Genomic DNA, 24,625 nt, shown 5'->3' with positions numbered 1-24,625 from the left:
TATCTTGCTGGTGTTACTCAATGGTTTCTATCCCTTCTGAAATCGCATGTTCATCATCTATTCTCCTATCTTGATGTTCACTCTTTTGAGACTGCTAAAGCTAAAAAAACTGGAGTTAGATGATTTGTTTTTCTAAAATTTCTGTTGCAATTGTTGAGCATTATCTTTTGGGAAAAGTAATAATATTATTTGTATATCCATTTTTTGAAAATTGTATAGCATTTTATTTTTTTTAACTTTTTTATTTTGTATTGGGATATAGCCAGCTAACAAGGTTGTGATAGTTTCAGGTGAATAGTACAGGAAATCAGCCATACATATATATATATATCCATTCTCCCTCAAACTCTCTTCCCATCCAGATTGCCACATAACATTGAGCAGAGTTCCATGTGCTATACAATAGGTCCTTGTTGGCTATCCATTTTAAATACAGTGATGTGTACATCCATCCCAAACTCCCTAACTATCCCTTACCCTCCGTCCTTTCCCCCAGCAACCATAAGATTGTTCTCTGTAAGTCTCTGTTTTGTAAGTTCATGTGTATCCATTTCTTTTTAAACAGCATAGTTCAAGTCTTCTTATGTTTAAAACATGTTTTCCTTGATTCATTTGCTTTTCATTCTAAAGAGCCATAGAAAAACAATACAGAAATAAACGCTGTATTATAAGGGCAGTGAAATAAAATGTTAAAAAGTTATAAAGGTTAATATCAGTTAAATTAGGAGTCTAAGTTTAGTTTAATCCTCTGTTTGTGAGAATTAGGCCTTATCAGCTTTGAAGCATTTCATAGTTTTCTGAATGAAAAGAGCTGTATATGACGTTTGGTTTTTTTCCTTTTGAGTTTCTTGTAAAATATTTTACATATAAAAGAGCATATGTGACACATGTATTGAGTTTAAAGAATCAGCGAGATGAAGACCCATGGACCTAACACCTTGCTTAGAAGGCCCTTTGTGCTCCCCCTCAAATGCTTTTCCTCCTATTAATTGTTTTTAAAATACTTTTCCCATATGTGTGTCTTTCTGAACAAGGTGCTTAGTTTTTTGTATGGATTCTGCACTAGTTTTCATGAAATCTTACAGTATTAAGTCATCCTTTATTTTGTCAGCACATGTTCCTGTGCTTCTGGGGAGAGAAATAGACCCAGTGAGCCTTGCTTTTGCACTTCTTATTAAGGCCTGCAGGTGGCAGTTAAGTGACTTAAATTGGGAAGGTGTTGGTAGCTAAAGAGATTGGACTGAATATGAGAACCTGCAGTTTGTAGATTTCTAAGCTCTGTATCCAGGTAGACTCAAGATAAATATAAATATCTACCTGCCCACACTTCACTTTCAGAAACTAAAGGTTTTGAAACCAGCAGGTAATGTAAAAATATATCTCAAAATAGCATCATGTAGGAAATCCTAGTAGAAGGGGGCATTGTACTGAAAGAAGGTTGGTGTGACCTTGGTTCATTACTGACCCCCTGTCATCTGGCCATGTGGGCTTCCGTGGTGGCTCACTTGGTAAAGAATTTGCCTGCCATGCAGGAGACTGGTTTTATGGGTCAGGAAGATCCCCAGGAGAAGGAAATAGCAATACACTCTACTAGTCTTGCTGGGGAAATCCCATGGACAGAGGAGCCTGTTGGGCTATAGTCCATGGGGTCACAGAGAGTCAGACATGACTTAGCAACTAAACCACCACCATCTGGCCATGTTAGGTTGGACTGCTATCCTGTCTGTCTGAGAGAGTGACCTGTAACTTATAAAGCAAAGGATTATTTAATAATCCTAATAGCATAATTGACAGTTTTATGATTCAGTATTTAAGTGAGTGTTGAAATATTTAGGAATTAATGTGATTTTCTAAAGGGCTTTGATTGTTATATAAGAATTAAGGTCTTTTTGCTTCCTGATTCATTTTCCTTTTGTCTTACAGCAATACTCTACGGGTTACCCGTTCTGCTGCCCCGAGCACACTGGACAGTTCCAGCACTGCCCCTGCTCAGCTGGGGAAGAAAGGCAAAGAATTTGAATTCTCACAGTTGCCCATCAAAGTAGAGTTCCTGGAGTGCAGTGCCAAGGGTGGAAGAGGGGATGCTGGCTCTGCTGACATCCAGGACTTGGAGAAATGGCTGGCTAAAATCGCCTGAGGACTAGATCCAAACACAAGATGTGATTGTGTGTATGTGTGAATGACAGTTTTGGAAAAGGATGTGGTAGTCTGGAGGGAATATTTCAAATATAGTTAGGAACTTTTCCTTATTCTGGAAACAAATTATTGTTGAAACCAGTGTGGAATATTTTTTTTTTAAGTTCAGTTCTCCCTTATTGCTTTCAAGCTAGTCATTTTATTTGATTTGTGTCTTCCCTTTTTAAAGTGTATGTAAGATCCCTTTAGTATATGCTTGATGTAAGGTCGAGGTCTAACAAGTGGACCTCACGTAGAGAGGATATTATCGTGAGAATATGGTGTCATCTAAAATGTTTTCTTATCCTCTGCTTCTGTGCTTTGGCCCCCTTATCCTGGAAACAAACCTGTCTTGTGTGGATCTGGGTGATTTCCAGTTACCCTTGACGTTCATAGGCAGTACATGAATCTTCAGATTTGTTGGTACAATTACAACATGGTCTCTGTACATGTAAAGGCAGGTTGAAAACACCAAGGCTGTGCTGACAGCGGTCTGTTCTTCATCAGCTCAGTGACTTGTCCACACTCTAGCCTTGTAACACTTAGGTTTCAGAATGTTATGAATTCTTGGAGTAATTCCTAGACAATGGAACTGTAAGTGCTAAATCCCCAGATTCTACTAAAATGTACACTAGAAATGACCATTCTAGTGGTTTCCCTCAACTGGGGAACATATGGAGATTTAGAAGCTGTTATGTTTTTCTGATGCGTGAGTGCTCCTGGGCTATATCTTCATGTGCTGTTTGATGAGCTCCTATTTTGTACTCATAGCATGAATGCTGTGGAACAAATACAAAATGAAAAAAGTTCTCTGTAGATTTTTAAAGTGCACATTCACTGATGGGTTTTTTTTAAGCAATTTCAAAATGATGTTCTTTGCTATCTTTTTAAATGTATGGCTTTATAAATGGCTTTTTAGAAATGATTAATATATAGGCTTCCCTGGTGGCTCAGTCCATAAAGAATTCACCTGCAATGCAGGAGACACGCCTGAGTACAGGAGACTCTGTGCACTGAGTGCAGGAGAAATGATTAATATATTTCTTGGTAAATAAAACAACCTGTCTATGGGGCTTCCCTGGTGGCTCAGTGGTGAAGAATCCGCCTGCCAATGCAAGAGACACAGATTCGATCCCTAATCCGGGAAGATAGCACACGCTGCAGAGCAACTATCAAGCCTGTGCTCTAGAGCCCAGGAGCTGCAGCCGCTGAAGCCTACACGCCCTAGAGCCCGTGCTCCACAACAAGAGAAACCGCCACAGTGAGAAGCCTGCGCGCTGCAGCTGGAGTATCCTGCTTGCCACAACTAGAGAGAAGCCCATGCAGCAACAAAAATCCATCATAGCCCTCCGCCCCCCCCAAAAAAACCTGTCTAGCGCAAAGCATTTACATAGAATGGTAGAGTGAATACAGATAGGAGCACGTGTTAGAATTCAGGCCTATCTCCTCGTTTCCGGGGCCTAATGATTGTAACGTACATAGAAACTTCAATCCCTATTTAAAACACTCCGAGACAAGCCAACTAAAGGTTAAAAAGGAGACAAGGGTGGCTGTGGATAGATGAAAGGCTAACCCCAGCACAGTGAGGGAAGAGCCATAAAAGAGGAGGCGCAGGCTGCTCCAGGAGTATGCAGTGGGGCTCCTAACCTTGCCTTGAGGGTCAGGGAGAGGCAACGGAGAATGGCATGGAGCCAGTGACATCCCAGTTAGTGTGGTCCCCACATACATGTGCTATGGCCCATGCCTCTGCCTGCTGTCTTCCACTCCTGTGTGTCACTCTGGCTCAGAATACAGGGGCCTCAGAGCCCTTTCCCTTTCCCTGCTCTCACACCCTGCATCATACAGCTTACTGCTGGAGCATGAAATAAACCCAAGCTGACACAGAGATGCCATTAGAGTCCAACCCTGGCAGGGTTCTTATTGAGAAGTGACACTGCTGATACGTCTCACTGTCTTTTGGACTCTTTCTTGCCCTTTCCTTATTAGCCAAGTAGTTTTAGGAAGTGGGTAAGAAGAATGAACCAGAAACTCAAAAGGTATGTGATAAATGTGACATGTTCACATAATCAAAGGCAGTGCTCACCTAAATAAACATCAGTGGCTTGATGCTTCCATTAAGGGGCATGCGTGTGCTGTCAGCTGTTTTGTTGTTTTTTTCCAGAGGTGATAAAGTGTTTCAATTCATTAAAGGAAGAAATACATAAAACAAGTGACTGAAGAAGGGGAGCAAGGTTGAATTTTATTCAAGACCTAAAGATGATCTTTTGAAAAAGGAAAGTTATATCTCAAACAGTGATTCTTAGATGTTAGCATGCATCAGAATTAAGTGATGCTTGTTAAATAGCTCATCTGAGGACCCCGCTTCTGAGCATTCAGTTCAGCAGTAGGTCTCATGTGGTCTCAGGAATCTGCATGCGTAACATGACCAAGCACCTGGGACTCCTGGGAGCAGTCTTACAGGTGACCTGGCCTCCTGGAGTATCACATACACCTTTAATGTGTTTTGTTACGTTCTTTGGGCCACAAGCCATGTTTAGTTAGTTTTTTTTAATTTATTTATTTTACTGTGCCAGGTCTTAGTTGTGGCATGCAAACTCTTCGTTGCAGCATGTGGGATCTAATTCCATGATCAGGGATCAAACCCGAGACCCTTGCATTGGGAGCACGGACGGAGTCTTAGCCACTGGACTGCAAGGGAAGTCTCAGGCCCTGTTTAGTTTTACTCTCAGGATGAAGTAAGCAGGCAGGTTACATAGTCCCTTCTGGGCAGTCTCATTTTGCCTCCTAACTCTGCCACAGTCATCCCATTGTTGTGGGTCTGGGCCATGGTGACTCCTCCTTGGGAGCTTGGGTTATCAATGGGAGGTCAAATTGTCTTCCTGTGGCCCTGAAGCCATTCAGCTAAAGTAGGCCCATTTCTTCTTGGGCTGGGAGCCAGGTATGGCCAGAGCAGAAAGAGGGATGTCAGGTCACAGGGCCAGCAGACTCAGCCTGACTGTGTGTCACAGATGGGAGCATGGCAGTGTCTGCGCCACTGCATGTGGCACTGAGACTGCTCCCCGGGCCATTGCCTCCTGATGTGAAAGAACCTGTGCTCTGCAAGTAGGGAGGTGCAGATTGCAGTGCAGTGCCATTGTGGAGGCAGCTGTGACGAATAAGCCCCATGCACTGACTGCCCTGGTAAACACCACCCACTTCCAGAATGGAGTCTCCACTGGGTACAGAGCACACCTGCAGACCGAGGCTGCCTGTTCATTCCAGTTCTTTCAACTCTTTCCACACATTTGGGGGCCTTGGTAGCCCCTCTCCTGCCAGGTGCCTGACTGTTTGCTGGGGTTTAGTTTCTGATCAGCAATAACTGCTGTTGCTGGGGGGGGGGGGTACCTGGGGTCTGCCCTTAGATTTCCCCATGCTCTCTGTCTCCGTGCCCCTGGGATTCCGGTGGTCCTGCTGTGTGTAAAAGGCACTTGGCTGTGTTCTGTTAATTTGAGATCATTTCAGCCAGAATATTGTGCTTTTTCCCTTTTTTAAGGTTTGAATTTAGAATGAAATCAAGGCTTCAATTGGTTTATGCCCATTCTCACCTAAAGGTGTATTAGCAGCAGTTGTTACAATGTTTACCGCTTCCATTTCAGCCCTTTGAGTCCTTAAAGAAAGGTGGTTACCTCACCTGACTTTTGCACAGGAAAGTAGTTCCACTTCCTTTTTCAACTATGAAGTCCTAACCTGTTGACTACTCACACGAGCCGTGTATGGCGTTCGGAAAATGCTAACATTCATTCGGAAAATGCCAAGCAGTGTGCCCAAATCTGGGAATTCTAAGTGTGGCACACTTCCTGCTTTTGTGGACATACAGCCACATTCTGAGGTGAAGAAATAGCCCCTGCTTTCACCTCTCATTTGTGTGGGCTCCATCTTGGTTGCCCCCACCTCTGTCCGCAAACACCCCCCCGCCCCACCATGCTGCATGCCCCAAGGTCAGCTGTCTCTGTACCATCCTCACTGTGGCCCTTCCTTGTCTGGCTGCACCACCCATGCAGCCTCAGCATGGCCTCAGTGCCTCCTGGGATCCCAACGTTCCCCACCCCCACCTCACCCCCATGGTCTTGTGTGTGAGGCACTTGGTGTTCTTTTGACTTCAGATCTTTTTGTTTCAACTGAAATATGCTTTTAAAAAAAAAAATTGGGGGTTATCATAGGATTATCAAAGCTCCTTTCTGCATCCTTGGTCACTGTGTGACCAAAACATAGTTACAGTGATAGAGGAGACCACCTCAAGCAACATACCTTGATGGCTTGCAGGGCACTGCAGGTGGAACATTCACAACTCCCGTTTTCACACTCACGTCTGGGAAGCCCCAGCATGCTTCCTTCACCTGCTGGATGTTGTGCGTGTAAGCACGATGCTCATGGAGACGACCCACCACTCCCTTTCCTGTCCGTAGTCACACTGCCCTGAATACCGGTCTTGGGGAAAAGCTGTCTGGAACAGCATTCCTCTGGCTTTGGTCTGGTGCACACAGGCATGTGCACTTGGGCTCTCAGGCCTCAGCCCCTTGACTTGCCTGGTACTGCCTCCACCTCACAGTTTACACTTGGCACCCAGGAAAGTTAGGCTCAGTGGGCAGGCAATCTTATCGCCTACCCCTCCTAATCAGAGATGGCTTCTTTGAGGTGGCAGATTGGAGGGTGTTCCAGAAACTTTTAAGAACCTTTAAAGGAGAAAGATAGTGAAGTTGACGAAGAAGACCTGGTGAACTTGGCTTTCCCTGTGGCCCCAGGATGCCCAGACCAGGGCAGTGGTGGGCCTGATCTTGGCCTTTGTGTTCTCTTTGGGTTGGTCCCCTGGCCTTCAGGACCCCTTTTAGCCTGGAGGTGACTGAGACCTGAAGGGCTGTCTCAGGGATGTTCTGTAATTGGTGTGAGGTGACGCTGGAGGGCGTACGAGGTCACTTCATGTCATCTGAAAGGTGATTATGGTTCATCTTAAATTCTTGCCTTTAAATACTTCCCAGAAGTCAAGGGAATAGAGATCCAGCCCCTATTCCCACCCTTCCTAACCCTCAGCCATCTCGAGTGGAGAGCAGGGATGACAAGAGATAACACATAGCCCTGAGTCTTGGTTCTGCCTGCAGTTTCCCTTTCCATCAGCCTTCGGGCAGAATGGAGATTACAGAAAAGTTCAGCGTGCCCTGCCCTTTCCCCTTCTGAGTTGAGAGCCCAGTGAGGAGCAGGAGGGAAAAGCAAAGGGTTTGGGATGGTGAACACACCACCCAGACATGAGGAAGGTCTTCTTAATGGAGCATGCATTTAAAGAAATCTGTTTTTCCACACCCCCTCCACCAATATATGACCACACCGCTTAGAAACATTAAACAAGAGGCTTTGTGTTGAGAATTAGGACAGTTTATTGTTTGATCAACATGCTGAGTCTTCCACATTTTACACAGTTTTATGTAAAGTCAATGTGGCCATTTAAGCCTGCTGAGCCAGTGAGCTGGGAATGCCATCCTTTGGGCTCCTCATGGCCAGTCTCTTCCATGGGGCTGGGTGAGGAGTGAAGGTGACACACACCATGTGATACACGCTGGCCGTCAACCTATGGAGGCTCCGCGCTAGAAGGAAGCTTCCAATCCCACTGCAAGGATAAACCACACCCCTACCATGAGCATCAGCAGGGGCAGGGTGGGGGGTGGTGTCTGGTGTCCAGGGAGTTTACACATTGAGACCTCAAGGTTTTGGATCACTAGAATAGTTTATTTCAAACAAAAAAATCCAAATGGTGCCCTGGTGTGACAATCAGAGTGGATTTGGGGGCTGGCCCTTCTTTGCAACGGAGGAGCCTGAAATGTACTCAGATACGCTGGACAGACTTTTAGGTCCAAACCAAAGCAGAGATGGTCTGAGGAGCACACGTGCCCTGGAGCCCTGTGTGCCAGTGCACAGGCACACTTGTTACACACATGTCAGCGATAGATGAAGAGTGAAAACACCTTGATTCTGACTCCTTGCAGTCTACTGGGTTAATCATAAGCAAGTCACCCTTCTCGGACTTGGTTTTCCTGCAGGAAGGGTTGTGAGCCTTCCGCCTCACTCTGCGGTAGCCAGGGGACAATGTCTCACATTCTTGGGGGAGAGGTAGTTAGGAAACTAGTGCGCACTGGCTGATGCCCAGACACTTCAGCTCGGCTGCCCCTCGTGTGGCTCAGACATGCCTCACAGCCCTCAGCTACCTGTTCTCACATCCTGACACCCTCACCTGCCTTCTGCCACATGGACAGATGAGGCTTCTCTGCCTGCAGGACACCGAAGCCAGCGGTGCCATTATTGTCACACCTGGTACTTGAGGGCAGGGACTCCCAGCACTGCTGCCACCAGGAAAACGACAACATCACACTCAATATGTGTCCGCACTCTCAGCTACCACCATACCAATCCTCGTTTCTGCTGCCTGAAACCCTCGAACTGATCTGGCCATTGCTCCTCAGACCTGGGCCATCCCAGACCAACTGAGGATGCTGACAGGAAGAGTGTGGTGACAGTGACGGCAGGGAGGCCTCTGACCGAGTCAGCATGCTTGCTAACCTTGGACCACATGCCTGCAGCTCTGGCACTCGAGATGCTGAGACCACCCCTTCACTCTGGCACGTCTACATTCATAAACATGCTTTCTACTTTCCCCACCATATGCTCGATTTTTCAGTTGTCCACAAAACAGGAGCTTTTTTTTCTTTTTTCTTTTTTTTAGATTCCTCAAAGTAAAAGGGCTACAGAAGATGAGCCTGCTCTACACCCAGGTCAAGTGTGGAGAGAGAGACTGAACCACTGGCTAAACTGAGATCATTTCCTAAAAGGGTCCCTCCTCTCTGCCTCGTGCTAGCCCACCTGGATCCAGCAACAATGGGGTACTCTCACCAGGAATGCTGAGGAATTTCATGACATTCTCTTCAAGGGAACCTGATCATTTCATTATTGAACCTTAACTCTGAGACAAGATCCTACCTACAAGCAAGAGGACAGTGATGGCACCTGCCCCCAGTGGAAGCCAAAGCCCTTCTGTGCTGGAGGTCTGGCTGCCCTGACAGACCCAGAAAGAGGGGTGGAGATGAGCCCCAAGGAGGGCACTCATGAGACAGTGTGGCACCACCAGGATAGGAGGATAAGGGGAGGCAATTGCCCTCCCCTCCTCCCCTTCTCCTGCAGGGCTGGGAGAGCTGGGCTCAGGAGAGAGGATGTCATGTATGTGTTGGGAAAGGAGGGCTCACGGAGGCCACATCAAGCCACATTGTGTCTACTTCATCTCGTACTATTATTCTAGGCAGTGATGGAAAAAAACCTGGTACCTTGGATATGTGTACACACGAGAAGGGGAGTGAGTTTCTACCTTTTTAACAAAAATTTTTAAAGAAAAAGTACTCTTTAGTACCAAGAAAATAAAAACCCACCATTCATTCACTGAGACCCAATGAGATCCCTGCAAATTGAGCTGTCCTGGGGGCCACAAGCAATGGCCCTCACTGCCAGCCAGCCTTGGCGCTGTCACCTGGACTCCTGTGAATTCTCACGAGGTAAATAAGCACTCTTCCAACAAGCACCACTTGGGGGTGTGCCATGGTGGGGTTTTGGCCCACATGGGCATGCACACTTGTGCATATAAGTACAGACAAACAGTGTGCATATTCCCAGGGTCTATTTTTGCCTTTAGTTAACACATCTATGCATTGTTTTATTGATGGCAAGACAATCACAAGTTTTTGGACAATATTAAGTATTTCTTATTTCAACACATTGCAGTACTTTTGGATTTCCAAAACTGATATCACAATGCAAGTTCCAACTTGAGAGCAGGAAAAACAAGAATATACATCGAGCACACGTATCTTTGTGAGAATGTGTGTGGAAGGTGTATACACAAGTCTATCTCTATATATAATTATGTACACACATATAAAAACTCAACATGTGACATTAGAATTACGTTCGTACGTTGGTCTTTACCTTCTGGAAGAGGAGCTCAGTGAGAATTCTGCTTCCTCTTTGCTTCACCTGAAGATACACTTCTCTCTGAAGATCAGCTCTGACACACAGTCTCCTTAGCTGAGTGTGTGACAGGCCCACTGGACACAGTATCAGTGAGTCCTGCCAGCTCCCTGCTGTACTTAGTGGCTGCCATTTTGGATTAGTTTCTGAGACGTTCCAAATTCAACATAACTTGCTGGGATCCTGCTTTATGGCGGAATTTACTCTGTACCATACGCCAGATAGTCATTTAGCTCGTCTATGACAAGCCTAACAGCGGCCTGGAGGAAGAGCCAGGGTTCACTGATTTTGGCCAGAGTGGCTGCCCTCCGCCTGGCTTTGTGCAGACTCGGGAGGTGGTGAGTCTGGATCTATTTGGAATGCTGGTCAAGTGGGCAGCCTCACTTAGTGAAAGAGAATTCTTTTCAAAGATTTTACAGGTAGGTCCTCAGGACTAAGTCCTTCTCAGAAATGAATCAAAAATGGCCAGGATGGCTCTCTGGAAAGCCTTCTGGTGACCCCACCTCAGCCCTACCCTCAAGCGACCAGAGTGCTGCTACAATATCTGCAAAGGTCTGTGCACAAAAAATGTCAACTGCACTGCACCAGGGAGACAGAAACATGTCAAGAAGTCAGCTTTTCCCAAACAGCACTCAACAGTATTAGCAACCAAGGATCGGCAAACATGCATCTTCCTGGTGGCAGTTCTGCAGACCCTCCCTTCCCCCACCACAGATGGGCCAATCCTGTGTGGAACAGGCTCCAGCTTCCCTGGCATCCAAGGAGGAGGGCTTCAGGGGCACACACTGAGGTTCCTTCTGCCCTTCCCTTAGCTTCAAACCAGACACATTTGCTGATCGCTGGATGGCTTGGTTAAAACATTCTCACGACGACATATGGTGCCCCCAGTCTATAAACCACACTGTGCCCCAGCCCACAGTTGTCAACAGCACCCCGTCCTTCCTTCCTGCCCATGACCTCTTGCTCTGCCAGTCACTGGGTGGACCACAGAGCACAGACGGTTGCCTGTGGCAAGTGTCCTCCACCCCCTTCAAGGCTTTTCAGGGAGGGGAAAGAGGCAGAAGTGATTCCAGTGGGCCTGGCCTGGGCTCCCTGCAGTTCACAGGCCTTACTTCAGCTCGGGGCTGTAGTTCATGTCCTACTCTGGCCACAGAATGACGGAGTCAGAGCTGCCTCTTCAGAGCCCGTTTCCTTCCATCAGTGTTTGATTTAACCACGGAGGGCCTGTTTGGTGAGGCTTGGTTGGTCTGAGCCAGACAGCCTGGGGATTGAAGCCTAAATAAATTGCCCAGTTAATTGTTTAAATTTATTGGTCTGGGGGTGGGAGGAGGGCAGAGGTGATGAACCATTAAAAGAGGACAGGAAGGAGGAGGTGTGTGGAAAAGGTTCTCTGTAAGTTTACAAATATACAAAAACAAAAAAAGCACATCTTTCAAATAAAAATGACTACATTTTTATCTGGCAAAAAGTTGTATACACATGATTTAAATTTTTTTTTAAATTTTAAGTTTTTGGCAATCTTAATAAAGTACAATATATTACAACCAAACCAAAAAATAGTTGTTTAAGTAACAGCTGTTAAGAGTGACGTGATCCCTGATGCCCAGCCTCCCTCCCCACCCACCCGACTCCTAGAGACAGAGAGAAAAGAAAACTCCTCCCATCTGGATAAGCTCATCTCCCACCCCCCCTTAGGAAGCTAACCAATAGGAAGCAACACAACAAGCGAGTAGTGTCAAAGGAAGCCGGGGTCAGGCTGCATTAGCAGGAGCAGCCGCCCTCGCTGGCCGGGGGCTCCTGCGGTTTGTCCAGCTTGATGTCAATCACTGCAGGAGCGGGGCTAAGGAAGATGACTCACAGAGAAGCTCCCACCTGACACCTCCCCCCCCACGCCCCCGGCCCCGGTACCCACTCAGCTGCCCTGCACAGCCCCTCTGTCCTTCCACAAACACCCAGGGGCTCACACTTTGCTTAGCCTGGGTGGGTAGGATGCAGGGTGGGTAGGATGCAGGGTCGCCAGGTCCCACCCTTCCTCCTCTTCCCGGACCATCCCCCACAACCTTACCTCTGTCTACCAGAAGCAAAGCTTGTCCTGGGGCTGTGGGACCACCACATAAACACAGGCTAGACAGACCCTTTCTCAAAAGCCTTCCTGGTGGGGAGCCTCGGCCTTGTTCCCTGTCAGACGCACCCCGAAGTACACAGGAGGTGGAGAGCTTGCCGGCTGAATGTACAGCCCACCTCTCCAATCACAGGGCTACCCAGGCCTTGCTCAGGTGGGCACAGCAACCTTGACCCCCTCACTCCAGTCAGAGGAGATCCTAGACTCTGAGCTTGCTGCGGTGAGAAGCCACAACCCCCTTACAGCCCTTTCCATGGATGCCCTGGGAAGTGTGGGTAGGAGGAGCACCAATAGGAACCACCAGAGTGGGGGGGTGGAAGCGGTCCTGCTATGGGATCAGTTGCTCACATCCCAAGGAGGTTTTGTGGCCCCTATGTAAGGGCGATAGGAGAGGTGCTTCAGGAGTCAAGTGCTATAAAAAACCACGCTTCCCTAAAGACCCCTTACCCTTTCCCTCCTTACCACTTTTTTTGCCACTGGCCATGGCATATATTCTGAGTATGACCTTGTCCATGACTTTTCCTTATTTTTTTTCTTTTTGTGGTCCCTAAACCTCAATATTCTTTTGTGTATTTTTATCTTGTTTTGTGTGTATGTAGTATTACATATACATAAACATACATTTTTTATAACATGGCAAAGTATAAATAAACTAGTAAAAAGACAAGAAACAACTGACTTGCTTTCCACTGGGCAAATCAGATCACCTCTCTGAGCCTCAGTTTCAGCCTCTGAGTGTGACCCAAGGTCTGGAGTGGACTGAGTGAGTGGTGTGCAGACCCTGTCCCCAGGGCAGTGGGGAGGCCCCAGGCTGTGCAAGGCTGGGTTGAGGAGGCAGTTGTCTCATGTAGAGGAGGCTGAACCATGCTGAGATCATGTCTGAGTGTACAGAAGTGGAGATTCTACTTGTCCACATGAAACACAAATCTGTGTTCACTAGAAAGAAGGGCAGTTACTATTTCTCACTCCCCGCCCCACACTGTCACTCCACACACATCTCCCTGGCACCCCCACTCTGTTTTGGAAGCTTGTTTGGTTCAAGCTGGATGGGGTCTTGAAGACCTTGGAGTTCTGCCTCATTCCTGTACATACGAGGCTCCACAGCACAGCTGCCCATCAGGAAGGCTGGCCTGGGGACCAGGCAAGGGTTTGTCCACTGTTCTAACATATCATGTGATAGATCCATGAATAAATGACTTCTGCAGCATCTTTCACTCACTTGTCAAAGGAAAAGGATACTCCCTTCTTTGCTTTTCTCCTGGACATTCTCCATTCCAGGCAGAGCCGAGGCCACACGTCGGAAGAGCTAGGGAGAGGGGGAGATGCAGCATGAGCCCCATCCTTCCCCTCCTGCTCCTGGCGTGTCCACCTTCTGCCTCTTCTCACCCTGACCTCAGGCTCTACTCCTGTCCTGTCCCACTGACTGCATCCTGGACAGCAGAGACTGCACCCTTGATGGAAGGGACTGCACCTAACTTCTCCCTCCCACCCCCTAGCACCCCGCACAGCATCGGCCCCAGCAGGCCTCTCACCCAGGCAGGCTGGCCTCGGGGTCCCAGGGGCTGAGTGTGGGTCATGGTGATGGCAAGGGATCCACCCCAGTGCAGAAAATGATCTAGGCCCTGGGAGACAAGCTTCTGTCCCACTGCCCACCTGGGGGCCGGGTGTGGGGAAGTGGCTTTCAACCTGCCCTTATGACAGTGACCCTCTCCTCAGGGAGTCTTGTGAGTCCACAGCATCGAGGCAGCTGGCTTCTAAGGAGCCAGGGCCATAGTCAGAGTGGAGGAGACTTTCAGAGGGAATAAGGACATGGGAGTGTGAGTGTGATATTGTGGGTTTGCTTGGGCGTGGGCGAGTGTGACTGCATATACTGTGTGTAGAGGAGTGTGTGTGGTGTGGATGTGCGGCATCTGTGTAAGTATGTGGGGGGATGTGTGTGTGTGACGTGTATGTGCACATGTGGGGTATCTGTGCCTGCATGTGTGTAAGCGTGCATGGAGAGATGTGTGGTGTGTGTCTGCGCGCAGGGGTGGGCAGGGGTCCTGGCAGGACCTAGGGGGATGGAACCTGGGAGGATGACAGCAAGTACAAGACAGAAATACAAGGCACAAGAAGATTCTGAATGCTCTCCCCATCTCTTGACAAACACCAACCGCAGGAACTAGGTGAGCTCTGGGCTTAAAACATCACTGCCTGAGCTCTCTGAAGACAGGGTGAAGCTCATTCATGGTCTCACAACAGAGCCCAGTCACGTACGTGGGAGCACCCAGGCTGGGTGACAGGACCAAAGGCGGTAAGGGTGAGGGCCCAAGTGGGGAAGATGCTGGTGGGCAGGGTGCAGAGAGGGGTAGGAGGGCGTGCAGAGGTCCAGTCACTTGTCGAGCCTTCCTCCATGGCCATGCCCCAGGCAGCCCCACTCTGCCTGTCTGGCTGTCAAAATAGTCACAGCCTCTGCCAATGGCCAAGTTGCCAATCAAACAGAAGCTCTAAGGGTCACATGGGGGCCTCTGAGAGCAGACATGCTCACGTTCAGAGTCCAGGAGCCTGCACTGCATGGAGACTCCCCTGAACCACCCAGGGCTGAACTGACTATACACAACTCTTGCTCAGACCATTGCCTGGCTTCCATTGCCTGGAAAGGGGGCATCAGCAACTCTGTCCACTGGGGGCAGAAGCCACCTGCCCTCTGGTCCACTGACCTCTGCTTCCCCACCCTCCAGGCCTTTCAATCAGGACCGTGCAGAGCCAGAACCTGGTGCCTCCTGTAGGCCTCCAGGGATGGGCAGCTCCGTCCTCCAGGGGACACCTTATGCCAAAGGAGGCTGGCAAGGGGGTGGGAGTGAACAGAGCAATGCTGAGGCCCTCCAACTGGGGTGGGGGCATCCCCTGGGTCTGGGAGTTCATTCTGTCCCTTCCCGCTCCTCAGCCACTTCCCACTGGCACAGCACTGCCCAGGTGGAGTAAACCCTCAAACCCTCACTGTGTGTGGCCAGCTGCTGCAAGGCAGCTTGTCTAGTGCTCTTGGACACTGCTGGGGGTGGCAGGGCAGAAGTGACCCCAGCAAGGCCCCAGCGCCCCTCTAGCCTCACCTGTGCCCATGCCAGTCCCCTGCCTGGGCAGCCCCCTCCTCGTCAGATATCCAAGTCCTCTTTTCCTTGAAGACAGGGGACCCTCACCTTTTTTGAACCAAAAACTCCTTTGGCAGGCTAGTGAAGGCTATGGCCTCTTTTCAAGAGTGTGAAATGAATGGTCCTCTGTCCATAGAATTCTCCAGGCAAGAATACTGGAGTGGGTAGCCATTCCCTTCTCCAGGGGATCTTCCCAACCCAGGGATTGAACCTGGGTCTCCTGAATTGCAGGCAGATTCTTTACCATCTGAGCCACCAGGAAAGCCCAAGTTTTATGTAAAGGAAATCATTTAGTACTGAAATAAATTTCTAAACTCTTTAAAGATACAGACTCGTGACACAGCAACACCTGTGCTTCCTCAGGAATGTGTTAAAAAGCTGGAGCCAGCAGGGGACCCCCTAAGACACTGAGGGGGGAAACATTCAAGAGACCCAAGACACCAATAAAGCCAGGGGAGCTCCTAACACACGGAGTCTTGTTGCTATGCTCATAGCCACAGAAAATGCTGAAGATCTGTCAGGGGGTGGTGCAAAGACAGGTGCAGTTGTTTCCACCCACATCCACTGACCTGCTGAACGTGATCTGTGAGAAATCTCTTGCTCCGAGGCTCAGCCCTAACCCCACAACCTCTACAGCTCCTCCGCAGGCCCCCCTCCTGCAAGCTCTAACTGCACTGAGGGTGGGCTCTTTTCCCCAAGTCCACCTGGCCCAACACAGCCCCAAGTGCTTGCCAAGCACAATGCAGAAACCCCAAAATGCTGAGTGGATGGACTCTCCTGCATGCCCATCCCAAGTGAGGGAACAGGTAGGAAAGTGCTGCTTCTCAGCTGCCTAGAAGCTGGGGGCCGGACACCCACAGCACCTCAGGGGCCGTGGGGCTGGCTGCTGGGTGCAGCTGATCCCATAGCCCCTGATACCCTGAGGGTGAGCAGTAGAGCCCTGGAGGGACTCACTTCCCATTGGGTGGGCTGGCTGGCCACGCTGCCCCACCTGGTCACTAGCCCCTGGCGCCAGAAGCCCAGTGCAGGCCCCTGGCCAAGGCGGCACCTCCCACCTGCTTCACGTTGTAGCCAGTCTTCGCACTGGTCTCGATGAACATGACGCTCAGTTCTTTGGCGCGCTGCTCTCCCTCCTCTATGGTTATCTGCCTGGAGGGGAGATGAGGGGGACCAGTTTTCAGCAGAGAAGGAGCCCCCAGTGGGGGTGGAGGGAGTGGCCTCAGATGATGAGGGCACCTCAGTTGGCGTGAGACCAGGGCTGAACCCCAGGGCTCCCTTAGGGTGCATGAGGTGCAGAGCACAGCAGGAAGCCAGCATCCCCACTCCACTCCTTGGCAGTACTGTCCAGTCCGGGAGCTGGCCCTGTGGCCGGTGGGCTGCTGGCCCCCATGCACCTTTCCCAGGATCACCACTGCTGGAGCCAACATTTGTCACACTCCGCCAGCCACAGACCACCTCTATGGGTGGTACCACCAGCCCCATTTGCCAAAGGAGTGCATTGAGGTCAAAACTGATGGCCCCAAGGTCACCTATTGCAAAGAAGCTGGGTTTTGAGCTCTGTTTTCTTCACTTCAAGGACAAGATTTTAATAAAGCAGCTTCTCATTCAGAATACTCCCTAAACGGTCAGAGTGCATTTCAGGAGGCCCTCAGCCCATGACTGGTTGCTGTATCTGCCCCATGAGATGAGGAAAGGGCGCCAAGGTGAGCCCTGTTCCTGGAGGGCAGCCTCTTTAGGGACAGTGTCACACCCAGACATAGAGCTGGACCAGGCAACTCTGTGTGTTCCCGCCTGGGGACCAGGCCCTGCACACTCACACCAGCATAAGCACAGGCGTTTCCCAGGGGCAGGGGCAGTGTGAGCCCGAGGGCCGCTGTGTCCATGACTGTGCTGAGGCCAGGCCCAGACCACGCACTGCTGGGCTGGCCGGGCACATGGGTGCTTTCAAAGCCTTCGGGGCCCCAACGGGGCCCTTCCCAGATGCAAGGGGACAGGTCCGACAGGGCGCTCACCACCTGCCAGTCCCAGGACACCTCATCCAGGAGGGGTTGCAGAGGAGGGAAGGGGTGGCCCACAGCCCCCTGCACCCACCTCTTGTCGGCCAGGTCCGTCTTGTTGCCCACCAGCATGATGATCACATCGCTGCCCCTCTCTGTCCTGACATCATCGATCCACTTAGAGGTCTGCTGGAAGGAGTTGAGATCTGGAGGTGGAAAGTTGGGATAAAGCTTAGCATGAGAGGTGGCCCCATGGGAGAGGGGAAGGGTGGGGCGGGGGGGGAAGCAGGCACCCTCAGACACCTGGGCGGGGCAGGTGGGAGTACAGACCGGCAGGCCTGGACCTTCCTGAGAATGCCTGGGTGGATCTGTGGAACTGTGCCACGGCCTCTGAAACCCCTTGCATTGCTGAGCCACCCACTGGGGAGAGGTCATGGCACCTGGAAGGCCACTGGGTTGTGATTTGTTCCATGGACTAGTGGTTTTCAGGCCCATCTGAGAGTCAGATCTGACTTTGCAGGCTCAGAGCAGAGAGAGGGATGAGTGCAGTGGACTTGGCTGAGCTTGGAAACAGTGTGACACTGCGTGTGGGAGACCATGGCAGCCCTGAGGCCAGGAGGGCCCTGCAGAGTGGCCTCTCACCGACAGGAGCTTAGAGGGGTTTTCGAGCAGCACCCTCAGGCCCTGCAAGTAAGGGGAGTGGGAAGTGGGCCCAGGAGCAGACAAAAGCCAGGAGAGGCCAGTTTTTTCAGGGCAGTCCCCTCCTTGGTCAGAAGCTGAGACAGGCTCCCAGAGGAACAGTCATAGGGCGATGCCCGCCACTCAGCAGCCTGCAAGCCCAAGAAGAGGTGAAGCTCCCTGTCCTGGGAACCTGGGCTTCCCACAGCTGATCTTCTGCTTGGCATCAGGGGCCCAGGCCTCCTTGGGGCCCAGCTTCCATGCTCTCAGGTCTGCAAGGAGCCTGCGGTCAGGGAGACGGTGGGGGGAGGAGGTGGGGAGGGCTAGAAGCAGGAGGTTGGGGCATCCTTCCACCATAAGCTTGACTGCAGCACAAGGGCTTGCCAGGTATGTGCCATGACACCTGCCTGGGCAGTGGGGCTCTGCACCAGGCCCTAGCCCCTCACCCCTAATCCCCCAAGTCTCCCTCAGGGCTGTGTGTCTCTCTCCAGAACAGCTGATTTGGCCAGAAGAGAAACAGGGTGTGAGATGAACAGCCCACCCACGGCCCCCAGGGACACACTGGGCCTCCCCTCCCAGAGAGCCCTGTAAGGAGCTGGTAAGGAGCTGGGGTGCTGCTGACAGAACCACAGCTGCCAGGTCAAGGCTGGCCCACGGACCAGCATCTTTTCACACCTGCACATGTACACACACACCATACAAGGAAGTTGCTCCCTAGGGGTCTTTCTGGCAGCCAGGGCCCAGGACAGTGCTGAGGGGCAGGAGAAGAGCCAGCCTTGTGAGCATCTGCTCTTCTCCACACACAGGCCCCTGCTCTGAACAGGGCCACCCTGGTCCAGTACACCAGGCTGGTGCAGAAGGATGGGGGAAGGCTCAAAAGCAATTCACTTTCCACTCTGAGCACCTGTCTTCCTGCAATCAGAGGACAAGCACACACACATGTATATGTACGTACACACACACACACACACACACACACACACACACACACACACACACACTGCACCCTGGCTGGGGGTGCACCTGGGCCCTGGAGCCCTGTGAGGACTCAGCACCCAGGGCCCATACTCACTTGTGATGTCGTACACGACCACGGCCACCGTGGAGTCCCGGATATAGCTGGGGATCAGGCTACGGAACCTCTCCTGGCCAGCTGTGTCCCAGAGCTGCAGTCGCACCTGTCGCAGGGTGGGCAGGAGGTTCAGGGCACAGTGAGGTCCTCAGGGTGGGAGCTGGGGGCTGGGGGGAAGTTCTGCGGTGCTGGCACTGCCAGCTCTGCGCAAGCATGGGCTCTTAGTGGTGCCCAGTACAGGCCCCAGGTGATAGATCCCAGGGAGCCCTCCCTGTCCTCTCAGGTCCCCAGTCAGGCACTCACCGTACGATCCTCCAGGTACATGGTTTTTGACAAGAAGTCAATCCCAATGGTTGCCTGTTAGAGAAGAGGACAGAACAGTCAAAACTGAAAGGTCTCAGGCAGGGGGCCAAAAGCTGAGTCATCCAGGCAGGGACACAGCCAGCAAAAGGGGTCATCTCCCAGGCCAAGCCTTGGGTGGGTTCTATTTTGCTGTCCCACACCCCAACTCAACAGTGAATCCTCTAGTCCCTCTCAGAGGAAATGAGATAAATAAGGATGAGGACAGGTTGTTTTTTAAGAGAGTGACACACTCTTTGGAGAGGAAGAGAAAAGTGCTTTGGAAAAAGGATAAGAGAACAGGGGAGGAAGCTTCCTTGGGCACAAGGCCACTGGATCTCCTGCCCCACTCAGGTGGGAGCCTGGAGGAGCAGGAGCTGCGTGGTCTCCCTGCCGCAGCCTGCTTGTGCCCTGCCTACCTCCTTGCCTCCCAGCCTCCCCTGCAAAAGCCTCTCTCCTCAGACCTGGACTGCAGGTGCCTGGCTTGGGTTCACTGCTGCCCAGGTGGGTGCGGGTGGAACGGGAGCAGGGCAGCTTGCTGGTGTGGGGATAGAGAGCAGCTGGCTTTCCACAGTAGCATCACAACCACCCACAGCAGCATCTTGCTGGGAAACCCCACTGGCTCTTTTCTACCCAAACCAACACATTGGAAGTCAACTGTCTGTGTCATGCCTGTGCTTCCTCTCTCCCGGCATCAGGAGAGGCAGCTGGACCAGAGGGAAGGGCCCTCCATTCACTGGCTGTATGGCCTGAAACAGGCCACCCAGCCTTTATGGGCCTCACCAGCACCCAGTCTTCACTATAACAGTGAAGACTCAGGCACAGCCTGAATGTCAGGGCACCAGTGAAATACAGTGTGGTTCATCCAAATGATGAAAGCTTGGCATTCATTAAAAATCACACTCTTGAAAGATATTTAAGGATTTCAGGAAATGGTCATTAAGTAAAATAAAGCAGATTACAAAACATCAGCTTGATTAACTGAAGTAGAGATAAGCATTTTTCATGTTTTCTTAGATGCCGAAGTGAAGGCACTACACACTAAGGCCTTAATAGTGCCAGTGTCCGAGTACTGACACTATGGGTGATTTTTGTTTGTTTCCTTTATTATACTTGTCTCCATTTTCTACAATGAACACATAATAGTTCTAAAAGCAGAATGTAAAGTATTTTTTAAAGAAATATAAGGTTTAAAAAAATAAGCTTAGTTGAGTGGAAAACTGACTTCCGACTACAAAAATCACAACCAAAGAAACCGAAGACAATAGAAAAGCCCAGGTCTGCAGGCACCCAGCTGATTGCAAGCAGGTGTGTGTATACCCCGGACTCCCTCCCATTTCACAAAGGAGTTAAGGTGGCTGCGTCTTCCTGGGAGCTTGCTTTAGGGAAAAGACAGGGAGTGTCAAGGAATCATACAATCCTAGAACATTCATGCTAAACAAATACCTTAGACACAACTCAGTCCTCTACTTTGGAGACCAGGAAAGTTAAAGCCCATTGGTGACTCTGCCAACCAATGGCAGAGATAGGAGGATCAGCATAAAATCTTGGCATCACTTGGGCTCTTTCAACCCCAGCTTTGTACACCTTTCCAGCATGGTGTAGCCGCTGGGGAATGTGGAATTGACGAGCAGCTTGTGGAATGAGCTTTGTTCCTTAACAGCTACATTACATCCATTTTATTAGTATATGTTAGAGCAATGATTCTTGTCTGCTGATACCCACAAGGAGAAATGTACAGAGCAGGTGGACATCCCTCAACTCCAGTGCTCAGTGGGTTCCCCAGTGACTGCCAAGCTCCTTCCATAATGTGACCCTAGAGCTAAAAACCAGGTTCATGCCCTCAAGATTGGTGACACGGACTGGTGGCTGTCCCCAACATGAAGTCTCCCTTTATACAGTATTAGGACTCCAAACATAAAAATGAATTCATAGCTGCCCCAAGTAAAGACTACATTTCTCAGCTTTCTTTGTAGCTGGGTGGCTAAGAACTGGTCAATGGGATGTGAAGGTGACACGTGTACCTTCTGAGATAGGTCCCTCATGGGGAGGAGGGATGTACTCATAGCTGCCCCTTGCCCTTTCCCACTGCTTGGAATAAAGACAGGTGATAATAAGTCATCCTGGCCCATCTAGATGAGAGTGACAGAGTAGTGATGACTGGGGAACAAGACAGAGGAAGCCTGAGTTCCTGCCCTGTAGAGCTTGTCTCTGCAGTCTGAGACTCTTAGACTATTGTGTGACAGAGAACTGAACTATCTTGCCTAAGCCACAGTTATTTGGGGTTTCTTTTTAACACACCTTAGCTCTGACCTAACTAGTAGAGCAAAGAACCACAGAGAAACATACCCTGAAAGGGTAGGCAGCATGGATGGTGATGGTGATGTTCCTGATGACAATGCAACAATTCCATTTCACCTCACATGTGCTTCCACGGAGGACACAGAAGTCACCAGATGACATGACAAGGATTGTGCCACGTGGATCAGGCCCTAGTAAGCTCAACTCAATGGCCTCCATAATCATAAAAGCCATCTAATGAACATTCACACACTTTATTACCCCTAACAACTTCCAGATGTTCAAGCTGGTTTTAGAAAAGGCAGAGGAACCAGAGATCAAATTGCCAACATCCTCTGGATCATCGAAAAAGCAAGAGAGTTCCAGAAACACATCTATTTCTGCTTTATTGACTATGCCAAAGCCTTTGACTGTGGGGATCACAATAAACTGTGGAAAATTCTGAAAGAGATGGGAATACCAGACCATTTGACCTGTCTCTTGAGAAACCTGTGTGCAGGTCAGGAAGCAACAGTTAGAACTGGACATGGAACAACAGACTAGTTCCAAATAGGAAAAGGAGTACGTCAAGGCTGTATATTGTCACCCTGCTTATTTCACTTATATGCAGAGTACATCATGAGAAACACTGGGCTGGATGAAACACAAGCTGGAATCAAGATTACCGGGAGAAATATCAATAACCTCAGATATGCGGATGACACCACCCTTATGGCAGAAAGTGAAGAAGAACTAAAGAGCCTCTTGATGAAAGTGAAAGAGGAGAGTGAAAAAGTTGGCTTAAAGCTCAACGTTCAGAAAACTAAGATCATGGCATCTGGTCCCATCAATTCATGGGAAATAGATGGGGAAAGAGTGGAAACAGTGTCAGACTTTATTTTTTTGGGCTCCAAAATCACTGCTGATGGTGACTGCAGCCATGAAATTAAAAGACGCTTACTCCTTGGAAGGAAGGTTATGGCCAACCTAGATAGCATATTTAAAAGCAGAGACATTACTTTGCCAACAAAGGTCCGTCTAGTCAAGGCTATGGTTTTTCCAGTGGTCATGTATGGATGTGAGAGTTGGACCGCGAAGAAAGCTGAGCGCCAAAGAATTGATGCTTTCAAACTATGGTGTTGGAGCAGACTCTTGAGTCCCTTGGACTGCAAGGAGATCCAATCAATCCATCCTAAAGCAGATCAGTCCTAGGTGTTACTGGAAGGACTGATGTTGAAGCTGAAACTCCAATACTTTGGCCACCTCATGCGAAGAGTTGACTCATTGGAAAAGACCCTAATGCTGGGAAGGATTGGGGGCAGGAGGAGAAGGGGACGACAGAGGATGAGATGGTTGGATGGCATCACCGACTCGATGGACATGGGTCTGGGTAAACTCCGGGAGTTGGTGATGGACAGGGAGGCCTGGCGTGCTGCGATTCATGGGGTCGCAAAGAGTTGGACACGACTGAGCGACTGAACTGAACTGAACTGAACTGAACAACAGTCTGACCAAGTCAGCAGTAATGATGAGTCCAGGCTAAAATGACCAACTTCCTATCTCTCCAGCTCTCTCCCACCTTTATTCCCACTTTCATGCTTCTTTTCATATTAGAGAAATATCTGATTGCTTAACTGCCCACTCTCTTAGACCTGTTCTGGCCACACTTTCCACCCAACCAGGCTGCTGAGCCACTGCAAGACCTTCCCACAACCTGGTGCCAAAGCACGTGTCCTTGGTCACAGCTGAGCCGTTAGCTCTGCTCAAAAACATCTCCCTAAATTCTGCTTCCAATAATGATTAAATAGCTTGTTTTAAACTAACCCACCCAAGACGACTATTATAAACCCTGGACAAGTACAAGAAATAACTTGCAATCACTGAAAAGTGACCAAAACAGGCAGACAAACAGAAGGGTTATAATCTCTAAAGGAAGGAAAGAAAACAAAGTGAGATCCTATGCTTAACCAGTTTTTCCGAGGTAGTTTTCTAGTCCCACCAAGTTCGAAGGACTTGGTAACACCTCAGGCTTTTCATTAGAATGCCAGAAGGGTCAGCTTTGGGAGAACGGACATCATCTCAGAAATAAGGGTTATATCAGAGGACTAAGGGAAAAACAAAAAGAGACCTATCTTATAAAAAACTTTAAACATGGCAAGTAAACCCTTCAAAAAAAATTAGTTGCACATAATTTAATGCCCTATTGAAATAAAATTCAATACTTTTCAGAGGAAGGTAACAGAATTCAAGAATCTAAAACTTATTATTCACAATGTCCACCACACTATAAGAAAGGATTAGACATGAAGAAGCAGGAGATTTAAGCCAATAATTGAGGGGGAAACTCAATAGAAACACATCTAGATGACCCAGACATTGGATTAACAGACAAAGACTTTAAAATAATTATTATAAGTACACTAAACATGTAGAGGAAAAAGATGAATATAACAGGTGAATTTCAAGAGATATAGGGAGACTAAAATAAAACCCAGAGATCTTTTTAAAAAAATATTTATTTATTTGGCTGCACCAGGTTTGAGCTGTGGCATGCACAATCTTTTAGCTGTGGCATATGGGATCCAGTTCCCTGACCAGGAATTGAATCCACGCCCCTGCATTGGGAATATGGAGTCTTAGCCACTGGACCACCAGGGAAGTCCCCAAATCCATAAATCTTAACACAAAAAAAAACACAATACATGAAATAAAAATCCCCTGGGTTTGAATAATAGCAGTTAGGACACTTCAGAGGAAAGGGTAGTAAACTTGAAGATAGGTCAAAAGAAATTGT

The 24,625-nt window shown here is 49.3% G+C and overlaps 2 protein-coding genes across 4 annotated transcripts in view; one reads left to right on the top strand and one right to left on the bottom strand.

Moving 5' to 3' along the window:
* SRPRB (SRP receptor subunit beta) overlaps window positions 1-4,313 on the top strand; it is a 48,007-nt gene extending 43,694 nt beyond the window's left edge. Inside the window, exon 7 of the mRNA XM_081569775.1 lies at window positions 1,924-4,313. Within this exon, the coding sequence (XP_081425901.1) occupies window positions 1,924-2,137 (214 nt within the window). The 3' untranslated portion in view covers window positions 2,138-4,313. The remainder of the gene's footprint in view (window positions 1-1,923) is intronic.
* A 5,554-nt stretch (window positions 4,314-9,867) lies between these two features.
* The window catches only part of RAB6B (RAB6B, member RAS oncogene family), a 60,223-nt gene continuing 45,465 nt past the window's right edge, over window positions 9,868-24,625 (bottom strand). For 2 of the 3 annotated variants that reach the window (XM_081569767.1, XM_081569768.1), the window contains 6 exons: window positions 19,516-19,569; window positions 19,213-19,318; window positions 17,557-17,668; window positions 16,521-16,614; window positions 13,577-13,643; window positions 9,868-12,041 (listed from right to left, as the gene is read on the bottom strand). In XM_081569767.1, the coding sequence (XP_081425893.1) occupies window positions 11,977-12,041; window positions 13,577-13,643; window positions 16,521-16,614; window positions 17,557-17,668; window positions 19,213-19,318; window positions 19,516-19,569 (498 nt within the window). In that variant the 3' untranslated portion in view covers window positions 9,868-11,976. The remainder of the gene's footprint in view (window positions 12,042-13,576; window positions 13,644-16,520; window positions 16,615-17,556; window positions 17,669-19,212; window positions 19,319-19,515; window positions 19,570-24,625) is intronic. The other variant, XM_081569769.1, reaches the window with a different exon arrangement.

Source organism: Giraffa tippelskirchi, chromosome 2 (genome assembly GCF_054371585.1).
Source record: "Giraffa tippelskirchi isolate mGirTip1 chromosome 2, T2T-mGirTip1v1.2.pri, whole genome shotgun sequence".
In the NCBI taxonomy this organism is placed as follows: domain Eukaryota; kingdom Metazoa; phylum Chordata; class Mammalia; order Artiodactyla; family Giraffidae; genus Giraffa; species Giraffa tippelskirchi.
The sequence above is the reverse complement of the archived record's forward strand: the minus strand, read 5'-3'. Positions and strand labels throughout refer to the sequence as shown.